The sequence below is a fragment of the Eriocheir sinensis genome, chromosome 35 (genome assembly GCF_024679095.1).
Source record: "Eriocheir sinensis breed Jianghai 21 chromosome 35, ASM2467909v1, whole genome shotgun sequence".
In the NCBI taxonomy this organism is placed as follows: domain Eukaryota; kingdom Metazoa; phylum Arthropoda; class Malacostraca; order Decapoda; family Varunidae; genus Eriocheir; species Eriocheir sinensis.
Genome location: NC_066543.1, coordinates 4,740,183 through 4,752,892, shown reverse-complemented (window position 1 = coordinate 4,752,892; position 12,710 = coordinate 4,740,183). Strand labels below are relative to the sequence as shown.

At 40.3% G+C, this 12,710-nt stretch overlaps 1 protein-coding gene across 1 annotated transcript in view; it reads right to left on the bottom strand.

The window, feature by feature from the left end:
- Positions 1-3,026: 3,026 nt before the first annotated feature.
- Positions 3,027-12,710, bottom strand: part of LOC127007300 (ubiquitin-conjugating enzyme E2 R2-like) — a 50,559-nt gene continuing 40,875 nt past the window's right edge. The window contains exons 2-5 of the mRNA XM_050878088.1: positions 8,710-8,886; positions 7,926-8,068; positions 5,799-5,992; positions 3,027-5,321 (exon numbers count right to left, since the gene is read on the bottom strand). Coding sequence (XP_050734045.1) covers positions 5,278-5,321; positions 5,799-5,992; positions 7,926-8,068; positions 8,710-8,886 — 558 coding nt within the window. The 3' untranslated portion in view covers positions 3,027-5,277. The remainder of the gene's footprint in view (positions 5,322-5,798; positions 5,993-7,925; positions 8,069-8,709; positions 8,887-12,710) is intronic.

Genomic DNA, 12,710 nt, shown 5'->3' with positions numbered 1-12,710 from the left:
AGCTTCTGATTGATTAATTGATAGTTTATTGTTGCAGATAAACGACAAGGGAGAACGGAGGAACATGCCATCCCAACCCCCAGTCAGGGCAGAATGTGATTAACTAAAAAGGGACGAGAGCTCCATTTCTGGCCTCAAAATGGCGCTAGGGCTAACATTTTGTGAGATATATGGATGTTTCTGTGCCATCACCTTACTTAACTTCCAGATCATGCCATTCCTTAATCCCTAGCTAATTCCTACGTCCCTGGCACTCAACTCCACCTAAATTTACCGGAGAATGCACTCGTATCCTCAGACATCCTCTACGTGGAGTATTAATGGTGATACGATTTTTTTCCGTCGCTAACTCTAAGACGCCACCATTCATTATTTCCTGATCAATTCTTACCCTCTTGGCACTGGAAAGGAAGGTAATTTTACGGGCAATTTATTGATATTCTTAAGGATGCTTTCTCTCTCTCTCTCTCTCTCTCTCTCTCTCTCTCTCTCTCTCTCATATAATTATCCACCCAACTGATTAATTTCACTGGTGGTCTCTGCACGTATCTCCAACACACACACACGTTCTCTCTCTCTCTCTCTCTCTCTCTCTCTCTCATGTATTCATCCACCCTACTGATCCATTTCACTGGTGGTCTCTAACTGTATCTCCACAAGTCGTCCTCGGTCAACGACTCCACAATTGATCCACTCCCTACGCTGTCACACCCAAAACTGACCTCTCTTTTGGCCACTTTTCATAGGAGCAGTGATTAGCGGGCTTATTTTTCATGTATTTTTTTTGCCCTTGAGCCTCTTCCTTTACTGTAAATATATATATATAATAATGGCTCTAGCTATTGAAAAGATAACAGTAGCTTAATTCAGAGCTCTCGCATTTGGTTTGGGAAAAAATAAGCAATCAATTTTGATCATGTGGATAGCATGACCTTTGTTTGATGCCTCCCATCTCGCCAGCAAAACAGAATTAAAAAAAAAAAGGGGGGGGTGGTGAAGGGTATCAAGATATTCCTACTAGTGTTTTGAGATATCAATTTGTTGCACTGCTAGGATCACCCACGATACCATTAATGGAGTCAGTTGTATTGACTTACATTTTTTAACTTTACCTTCAGCCGTGGCTTCAGACAAGGTGCAGCAGGAGGCAGCAGCAGCCAAGCAGCACAGAAAATTAACTTAATTTCTAAGTCTATCTGCACCACAAACAACGGTGGGCCAAACAGTGTTGTCTAGGGCCTACACCTCTCCTTTTATCATGACTGTTGAGGCCATGGGGATGGGAAGGATAAAGAGTCTGATGCTCTCAGCAGCTGTAGTATTTTGCTTCGAGTTCAAGTATTCAGGGCTATTTTTCCCTTCTTTACTTTCTACTCTTTCTGAAATCCCTGTCAGCATCACTTCCCAACAGTAACACAACACCCCTTCTCATCATATAACTTCTCATTACATTTTCAGATTTATAATTTATTATTACATGATCTTCACTACCTAGTGCTGAAATACTAATATATACATAATTAAAAATTATTTAGGTTAGGCATGTAATCACAGATAAGTTTCTTCATAGTTGCTAGTATATGGACCCTCGTGCCTGCAAGGTTGGGCTGTTCTACCATCCAAATTGGTTAATCATTCTGATGAAAAACTACCACCTCTCCCTCTGCCTGTGTCCTCTCTTCCTGCCTAGAAGGGATAAATGCTCTATGAACATAGGTTTAAATAACCTGGAGTTACATAATTCATATATCCCTAAAACTAAGCAAGTATTATGGCCAAAGAGCAGTGGTGGGCACCAGTAACTGATAAGTTAGCTTTGTAATCCACTAACTAAAAAGTTTGCTTCTCTTATGCTAAACCACTAAACTGATAAAAAAATTAGTGGAAGCTAATGCTAACCGCTAACTTTTTATATGGATTTAGCTTCGGTCTACTATTTTGGCCCTAAAACCCTTAAAAACAGATCTAGTGACCTGAAATTTCAGTATGTTGTAGCTTAGACATGGAAGTTTCCAGAAAGGTATAGCATGCATGGTCTCCTTGGGGTGGCACATGATGCACTGGATGTGCAAGACATTGGCATTCATCATATCTCTTGATTTAAGGACAAAGTATACTTCTCCAGGTGGGGCCACAGGTTCTGGAGCTTCTGGGATTCCTAGCCATCAGCTTGAGTGTCCTCCAGCTCACCCACAGCTGCTGCCGGCTCGCTGATAGGGTCAGCATCCTCAGGCGGAACAAAAACGTCCTCACTCACGTCACCTTCCGTGACGTCGATAACAATAAACAAGGCGACAATAATGAACATGAATTCAAAGTGACAATGTGGCAGCTGAACTGAACAAAGAGCCCAACAAGCAACAACAAGAAGAGAAAGAAGTTTCCAGTTTATCCTAAATCCACATATTTTACCCAAGATTTCCCACAAATGTACACATTTTTTACTTTTTTCCATAACTAACACTTTTATTTTTATTATTTTAAGTTTATTTCTTGTCAGGTAGAAAATATCAAATTCTTGTTATTAAATCACGAGTTCAAAGAGTTGTAAATGGAAGATGCCTTACCCTAAAATACCAAAAAGTTTCCCTAATAATTGTCCAATTAGCCTACTTTAAGGTGTAATTTACCCAAAAGTGGAAGCCCTGGAATTATTGGGGTATGTGGCTCAACTGGTGCCGTGTCTGCTCACAACGGACAAGAACAAACCTGTATGAGTTTTTTAGTGGGCTTAAAGTTAACAGAGGAGGAACTACATTGAGAGGAAGCTAATTGGTCCCCTAACTATTTCCAAAGTTAGCAAAAATGCTAATCAGCTAACGAAAAAGTTAGCTTTGCTAATTAGCGGAACCATGCCCACCACTGCCAAAGAATAACAAATTGACAAAAATATTGATTAATGCTGTAATATGCTATTGCCAAATTCAGCAAGCAGACAAAGCACTATCTGATTTACATACTGTTCCCTACTTGATACCAATTTTCTGCACGACTGTCTTACAATGTAAAAAGAAATAAACACTGAGTTGTAACAATATTTTTTTATTACACTAAATGAAGCCTGCTTGTCCTTAAATTACTTATCATACAAAAGTGCAGCAGTTTGCTTTCTGCTCAGTACAGCATTTCACATCTCCTTGACTTTTTTCTTTCAATAGAAATATCCGCACTAGGAACAAAAATACTACACATAATACTTAAATGCTTAATGCACAAATCAGCATGTTGTTACAACTTGAAAAATATCATACATACAAAGAATATCTTTTTGTCACTATACAAAGAATGCTATTAAAAACCAGTTTCTAAAATGTCAAATCCAGGATATTTTTTTTACATGGTGCAACAAGGTAAGTTAGCTACCTTGCTAAGTCATGTGCCAATATTTTTTTTACTACTGAAGCTAATGTATTCAACATCAAAACTGAGAGAACACAACAGAGAAATGAGCAAATGTCCATCCACAGGCATTGAGCTGCTGAAATGTTGTAAGAGAACTTAGTCACTTTCTAACTCCTGTTGTTTCCTCATCATGGTAACATGCCTCATATCATTTGTTCACAGAAAAGGTGATTATAAATATGACAATGAGTTATGTACAATGAATCTCCTGCAATTAACCTCCTCCATCTAACTTTCATCTCAACTCTTTCACGTACTCTCCCCTTAGATCACTTAGCTCACAAAAAGTAAACTTCATAGGGAGTCATTATGAATTAACATTGTATACTAATGTAATTCCCAACACTCAGCATTCATGAAGGAAGCTCCTTGGTGGCCCAGAAAAGTGCCCATAAAGTGGTTCAGAAGTGGTCTGGATGTTAGCTTAACAGTAAGTGACCCATAATGTGATAGTAACCTACCCTCACTCGCTCCCTAACTCACTGTGTAGTTGGGTCACACTCCAGCCATCATGGGTAAAGTACATATATAAATTTGGATGGAATTATTGTTTGTGAAGAGAAAAGTAACATGGCTGGGGAGTCAACTTTGCAGCAAGAATTTTTGAAGAAAAGAAACAAAGTACTCTTTTTGACATGGCATTACTGGGATACTCTCTCCAATATACACAGTATTACTACTAATTTTATTATCCTACACCACACATTGCTAGCCTGTGGGTCCTGCTTCCTCAGAGGTGAAAACACAGGTCACTGGGCAACACAATGTCACATTCATCTCTACACTCATTCTCATTGTTAAATATCACTTACATTTTCTTAATGCCAATAATTAGAAACTTTAAAAGTATGAAGTGCAGGCAATTATCTACCTACAAAATATCAATATTTTCTTGTGATTGCACACTTTCCTTCAGTTTTCAAGCCCATCAACATTATATTTGATATATTGCAAAAACAATATTTGTATTTTTGTGATACCCTTCTTATCATGAAAGAAAAAAACCTATATAAGATAACTGCAAACATCGTGTATCCCTCTTGTTACTGTTCCTTCTACTGCGGCTGGCATGTCAACCAAAATTCACAGGCAGCTGGAGCAGTAGTAAAAAAAAAAATAAGGAGACTAGTCAGATTCCATCACTTGCAGTTTGTAAAGAATATCACTGAGACCAGCGAATTACCATTATCTACCACTCCTGGAAGTGTCCCCGACTCTCCTCAGCTGCATGGTGTTCTAAATTTCAGCTGAATGTGGTATATTTTCTGTTATATAGAAGAAAGTCATTTGTTCAGTGTTGCCAAAAATTATGCTTGTTTTGAGTAAGTCCCTTTGTTGTGAAGTTAAACTCTTAATTGTGGTGCAATGTTACCAGCTGAAGAGCCAAATGTGTAGGCTAATTTCTACTGTACTTGACCTCAGCTGAAAACAATGTTCTTACTCTAATGTGACACAGTCCAAACCAGCAAATTATTAAGTCCTTAGCTGTATGGAACTAAACTTGCAGCTTAATGAGGCCTTCTACAACCTCAGGCTGATGCAAAATGTTTAGTTCTGTGGAGCCTAGTCCTTAAAAGTATATGGGGCAAAGTGTTCAGCTGTGAGGGACCAATAGTAGTAAGTGTGAGGGAAGCATGGTGTGTGTGTGTGTGTGTGTGTCTGGAGGGAGGCAGGGTGGAGGGGTGCTGTCCACTAACCTTCATCCCACACCACCACAGCACTTCAGGAGAAACGCAAGATCCATTTACATCGTCAGCAACACCATGAACAGTTATACCGTGAATGACTCATATTTTCTGTCTTCTATTCCTCTATGGACGTTTAAGCACTCGAGCCGGAAACCAGTTGTCCTCTGATGCCGCTGCCGCCAGCCTATCACGACTCTCCGTTTCCACTGTCATCGCCGTCATCAATTTCCGCTGAAGTGGGAAAAGTAGGCAAAAATATCTTAATGAACAATGTTGTGAATCCACAATAAACTGTACTACTCTCTAAGACAGGAGTGTTTCTCATATAAAGATATATGTAGAAGGAAAAAACTTTTCAAAACATGGAGTTTGATGGTGAAAACTGACAATAAAACTCCTAAATTCCAAACATTCAGCATTCTAAATAAATGTTGTCAACCATTTCTTGTATACACTGTTGAGGAAATGGTGTTCTATCTAGGAAAAAGTGTTGCATGAATTAAACCTAACCACAGTTCTGCAGCTTCTGCTACAAAGGCTTTTAAGTGTTAGGCATGTCATGTAAATAACATGATAAATACTATGTTCTTAATAGAGAAGAGTGTTGTGGGTCAACACACAACATCCCTGCTCATAAGTATAGCCATCATGACTCTGACTTTGACGAAATAAATGTAAAGTGATAACAAACGGAGTCGGAAAACTGACCATTATCTGAGAGGTCCTCCTCCTCCTCTTCCTCATCATCGTCATCAATATCGTAGTCATCATCATAAAAGTCGTACATGTCAACAGGCTCAGCATCTGGTTTGACCTTAGTCTTGATGCAGTAGTCCTCCTGCGTCAGCGGCACAACCACACCGTCACGTTCGGCCTCCACCCTGGATGACATCACTTGTTTCCTGCAAACATCCAATTGTGAAAAACATGTAAGCACATGTATGAATAGAAGTGTAAGTACTCATACTTTCTCTCTCTCTCTCTCTCCTCTCCTCTCCTCTCCTCTCCTCTCCTCTCCTCTCCCTCTCTCTCTCTCTCTCTCTCTCTCTCTCTCTCTCTCTCTCTCTCTCTCTGTGTGTCTCTCTCTCTCTCTCTCTCTCTCTCTCTCTCTCTCTCTCTCCTGGTACATTGTATCTTAAAGGTCAATTTAACATAAAGGAGTGGCTGGTTTAGTTTCCCTGATCTATGTTTTTTTCTGCATTTGCCTTTACTTCTGACTAGATATAAAGTAACCACACAGAAGCCATTATGAAAGCCTCATATGAAAGAACTGGGAGTGGTGAGTGTAAAATGACCTTTCTCCAAAGAAGCATATCAACAAGATACCTGGAGAATCTTTTAGGCTGCTGACAAATATTAAAGTGACATTTAACTACCTGGATGACATGCTAAGTGTGGCGGAGACAAAGGCCGTGCCAGTGAACAAACATGAAGATGGAGACAATGCATGTGTAGGAGAACCTGACATGAATACAAGGCAGATGGGAAGCAATATGGGAGACTTGTTTCACACTCCCGATCTCTTTCCTCTGCTCCTTAAGTGGCACCCCATGATCAGGTCTTCCCATACCCTCTCAAAAAGGCAGCTTGCACCTGAGACTTAACAACTATATTTTCTGTCCCCCCCTGGTGTAATGCACTGCTGCTGAAAAATAGACAAAATCATAGCACCAAACGGTCTAACTCTGCACCCACACCGACACTCCCGAGAGTCACCCGTTCACAGCCTACTTGTTTATCCAACTTGTCTATTTACTCACCTGGTTTACTCACCTGGTGGGCTTCCCGATCCCACAATCCCAACGATCCACACTGTAGATTCCTGGATTCGCTTAGTTTTATGCATATTCTTTCACCATAATGGCTCCTAATACACCACCTTATACGGGGAAGAAGAGGAGGCGTAATACAAGAACCATTGGCGCCACCATCCCCGCAGAAACATCATCCTGCTTGTTTACGTGTATCAGCTGAGCAAGTTATGTAGTTATGAATGGTTTTATTACCCTTTTCATATCATTATCACCAGATTTTAGGGAAAGGAGCATTCATTAGTAAACAATTCGTATTCTATATGTTTAAACCCCTTGAGTTGAAAGAGGAAATGGCAGACACATCATGACTGCCACTGAGGGTGCTTCCTTTCTGGACATGTAATGCAAGTCTTCAAATAAGTGATAGATTGTACTTAACCCGGTAGCAGCAACGGGCCAAATTTGTGGCTTTACCGTGTAGCAGCGACGGGCCAAATTTGTGCCATGATATAACCCCCCCAAAATAGATGATACATAATCTGATCACAAATGCTTTGATATATATTATGAAATAGTTTGTGTGAGGAGCGATTTTTTCTCATTTTTCTCACTTGGAGGGACCATTAAGAAACATGATCCCCGCTGCTACCGGGTTAATCCCTAAGAGGTGATGCTTAAATGTGCCAACAGTGTGGTAATAAGGGACAGGTACTGAACATTGGCGATTGCCCGACCGAGTTGGTAAAGTTCGTCTGGGAATAGTTTGTTTAAAAAAAATTGAGGTCCCTTCCTGGTAATCCGGAAAATTTGCTAATTCGGAAGGTCCATGACCCCCTGCATTCTGGATTAAAGGACTTTTACTCTACTTGGAAAACTGTGGATGCAGAGATAATTACAGCTAAGAACATATATGAACTTAAAACAAAGTTGGACAAAAACAGATATGAAGATAGGATAACATGGGATTAGCTTAAATCCTGTAGTATTGTAGGATTAGGTACACACACACACACACACACACTTGGGCAAGCACATTCACACACACTTTGCTGCTTGTCATTCAGGCCTCCTCTGCACCCACCTGATGATGTTCTCGTACTCCTTGTCCTTCCCTTTGGAGTCCCGCCAGCGCCTGTACATGACTGAGGCGTCCACGTTAGCGGGGGAGTATGTGTTGGGCTCGTTCAGCAGGGAGATCACCGACAGCAACACTGTGCGAACATTCTGAAATGTTTGGTTGGGTTATACAAGAGCTAAAACATTTTTCAGCACTGAATGGATGTGATTACAATAATGACGATGCAATGATGAAACTTTAGTTAACAGTTTTTTTCTGATATCAGGTTATACCAACTTAACACTCCACTAACATGGATCAAAACAGGAGCCCAGAGATTCCTTTAATAACCAGGTGAATGAGACAATGAATGGCTATTTTTTTTCTCAAGTGTTCAATGCACTTGCCGATGCAATATTTCTACCTGTGAGTACCAGAAAGATGAAATAAAATTCTCACTTTTCCTTTTTTTTCCATGTCATTATCTGGGTTGTGTTCTATTAGATACTCAAAGCACAGGATATACTGAGATGCAAAGGCTCAGGAGGTAGACTTCGATCTGTATTACATATCACAAAAAAAATATTAAAGGTAGAAGACTGAGTGAATGGGGTTGGAAGGGTTCAGCTTATGGGGTTGAGTTCAAAGTACAAGACAGAAAGGGTTCAAATTATGGGTTGATAACGTTCTGTGTGTGAGGCTGAGAGGGTTAAATATATGAGGTTGAGAGGGAGTTGCTTCTGGGGCTGCGAGGGTTCCATCTGCACCTCTAGTTCAGTGTGAGAGGTTGTGAGGGTTGTTCCAGTACCTGTGTTGGGTTCCAGCGTTCACAGGGCAGCTCGCCGCTCTGAGGGTCGTCGACAGGGGGGTGGAGGATGGAGATACAGAGGTCCCCGTTCTCATAGACGTTGGGATGCCACACCTTGGTGAGGAAGCGGACGGACGGAGGGGAGTATGGGTAGTCCGGTGGGAACTTGACATGTGCCTGAGGAGTAGAGAGAAGGGAGGTTAGAGAGGAGAAACACGGCAGAGGAAGGACTTAATTGTGATAATAAGCTTGCGGGGTAGAGAGAAGAGAGGGAAAGATGGCAAAGACTAAATGGATAAGCCTTGGGGTAGAGAGAAAGGGAGGTCAAAAGGGGAGGAAGGTGGCAGAGAAAAGACTAAATGTGATAATAAGCTTGAGGGGTAGAGAAGGGAGGTTAAAAGGGAGAGAGAGATGGCAAAGAAAAGACTAAATGGATAATAAACCTTGTGGTAGAGAGAAAGGGAAGTTAAAAGAGAGAGGAAGATGGCAAAGAAAAGACTAAATGGATAATAAGCCTTGTGGTAGAGAGAGAGGGAAGTTAAAAGGGGAGGAGGGTGGTAGAGAAATTACTAAATGTGATAATGAGTATAAAAACGAGTGAGTGAAATTATGGAATAGAGGAAGGCTGAAAGGATGGAAAGGTTACAAAATCAATTAAAGAAAACGGACGAAAGGAAGATACTCAAGGAAGAAACGAGCAAAATAAAAATAACAATGAGAGAATGAAATAAAGACAGGATGAAAGGAAGGAAAGGTTACAAAATTAATTAAAGAAAACGGACGAAAGGAAGATACTCAAGGAAGAAACAAGCAAAATAAAAATAAGAATGAAAGAATGAAATAAAGACAGGATGAAAGGAAGGAAAGGTTGCAAAATTAATAGAAAAGAAAGGGAGATACTCAAGGAAGAAACGAGCAAAATAAAAAAAAATAAGAATGAGAGAATGGAACAAATACATGATGAACGTAAGTAAAGATTACAGAATAAACTAATAAAAAATGAAAGAAGGCAGAAATTAGAAATAGTGAAATAAATTACTGAATGAACGTATGTGAAGAGCGACTGACTGACTGACTAATTAACTGACTGACCGACTGACCAACTGACTGACTGCAGGTGCTTTCCTCCCCCCCCTTCCGCCCCCCATACACACACACGGAGTCATTACCCTCCCCCCCCCACCCCCACGTCCTTGATGGCTTAAACTTGCGGCAGGAAGGTGACCGCTTGCGTCTCGCCCTGATAAGCTGGGTAAACAATCTCCTCCTCCCCCCCTCTCCCTCTCTTTTCCTCTCCTTTTTTTTCTTTTTTCACTTTTCTTTTTTTTCCACTTTCCTTATATTTTTTTATCTTTTTTTCTCTCTCTCTCTCTCTCTCTCTCTCTCTCTCTCTCTCTCTCTCTCTCTCTCTCTCTCTCTATGAATCAAGGAAATGAGAAACAAAATAATAGTAATAATAATGATGATGATAATAATAATAATAATAATAATAATAATAATAATAATAATAATAATCCTCCATAAGCTTATTTCATGAGAGAGAGAGAGAGAGAGAGAGAGAGAGAGAGAGAGCGAGAGAGACTGGAATGCCTTTTTTCCCCCTCGTCACGGTTCCCTCTCAGCGCACCGGGTGTCTCCATGCATGCACCCCCCTCTCTCTCTCATGAAATCAGCTTATGGTGGATCATTATTATTATTATTATTATTATTATTATTATTATTATTACTATTATTTTGTTTCTCATTTCCTTGATTCCTCTCTCTCTCTCTCTCTCTCTCTCTCTCTCTCTCTCTCTCTCTCTCTCTCTCTCTCTCTCACACACACTTCTCTTTCCTCTCTAGAGAAAGGGGGGGAGGGGGGAACAGGTGAGGCAAGACTCATGTTCCCAGCACTCCCACGCAAGAAGAAGAAGAAGAAGAAGAAAAAAAAGGAGGAGGAGGAGGATGGAGGGTGACGAAAGCAGGAACTGAGGAAAAGCAGAAAGAACACAAAAAAGGCAGCAGCGGAAAATACAGAAAGACGAATAAGAAGTTGGAGGAGAAAGAAGAACAAGAACAAAGAGTTGATATCACGCTAGGAGACCAAAAGAGGTGATACAGGAAGACAAATAGCTTGGTAATAAACGCTGCCGGGGCGAGATTAAACGATAGCAGCATAAGAGTAAGCTTTGAGGCCGCGAGAACACGAGGAGACTGCAGGAAGAGGAGGCCGGCCAGTCAGTCAGCTGTGTAACGGGACTCGAACGGGGAGAACGAGGACAGGGGAGACGTCTTAAAAGGGAGACCAAGGAAATAGAGATACCAAAATAGGAACAGAGTATTGAGAGTATAAAGACCAAAATAGGACAGACAAAAGAACCACGGATATGTAAATGCCATAATAGGAACATCACGTTTAGAGAAAGTAATCAAGGAATCGTAAATACCAAAATAGGAACAGAGTATTGAGAAAAGATCAAGGAAGTATAAAGACCAAAATAGGACAGACAAAAGAACCAAGGAAATATAAATGCCATAATAGGATCCTCAAGTATAGAAAAAAAAGTAATACCAAAATAGGAACATCGAGTATAGAGAAACGAATAAAAAAAAAGTATAAATACCAAAATAGGGCATAGACAAAAGACCCAAGGAGAGATAAATACCAAAATAGTAACATTGAGTATAGGGAAAAAGATGATAGAAGTTTAAATATCAAAATAGGAACAAAGTATGAAGTATGAAGATCAAGGAAGTATAAACACCAAAATAGGAACCTCGAGTATAGACGAAAAAATCAAGGGAATGTAAACAAAAGACTGGAGAAATGCGGCCTTCTTTTAACGTGGCGGAAGAGACATACGAGGAAATATAAACAATTCAATGGACAAATAAAAGGTCTTGCAGAGGGGAAACACGACGCAAATATAAACGCCAGAAAAGGAAAATTAAATCGAGGAGACATTTTTAGCAGGACGTTGGGCAAGGGAATGTGTGTAAATGACAGACTGGGAAACATCGATATTCTAAAAAAAAAGGAGAGAGAAGCGGACGATGACCTCACCACACACACACACACACTATAAGAAAGTCCAACATAAAAATGATACTAATTGAACTTCACGAGCATACAAGAGGGTGTGATAAGTATACAAGACAGGCAATAAAAAAAATAAAAAATACTCGCCATAACAGAGAACGGCCCCAACGATAGGGTCTTTGATAGTATGGAAAGAAACACACATACAGAAAATCGATAGTTCCCGCACGCACGCACACACACACACACACACACACACACACACACACACACACACACACCCGAACTTGATAATGGTGTGTGATAAGGAAATACAAAACCGGCAATTATGAAACGAAGTACTCAAGTTACACAAGTACGTACGAAGTCCACAAAAAAAAATTGATATGGGGCTGAGAGGAGTGTGATAAGGAAATGCAAACCCGGTAGCTATGAAGAGTTACTACTGTTTACACTGGTCAAACAAGAGGGGGAGGGGGTGGGGGAGAACCTGACACTGTACAAGGAAGCAACGATGCCAGATTGTCGTACTCAGCCTCTTAAATGTACCAACTTCCGACCCAAAATCTGTCTCCTGGTCCCCAATAACTAGATTCATTTATATTTATCGTTAAAATAGTTAATTCCTGGTGTGTCTTGGCAATAGTTAGGCGTCAAAAACCGGTAAATACCATGCTCTGAGTACGATAAGCTGGCATCGGTGCAAGGAAGTCTGCAGAAATCTGATAATCGACATACTAACTGACTCGTAGGAAAGGTTTATGTAACATTATAGCGCCTAGCGGGATTTTTTATTGCTTTTATTTTGTTTTATTGCCTTCGAGCTGTCTCCCTTGCTGTTAAACATAAGTAAATAAATGAATAAAGAGCTGCGCGTGACATCATCTCCCTCACGATAAAGAAATATATGTAAAACAGGAATTCACGCGCCAGATATAAAGATGAAATTAAATGAAGGTAAAGTAATACACATCAGAAGACT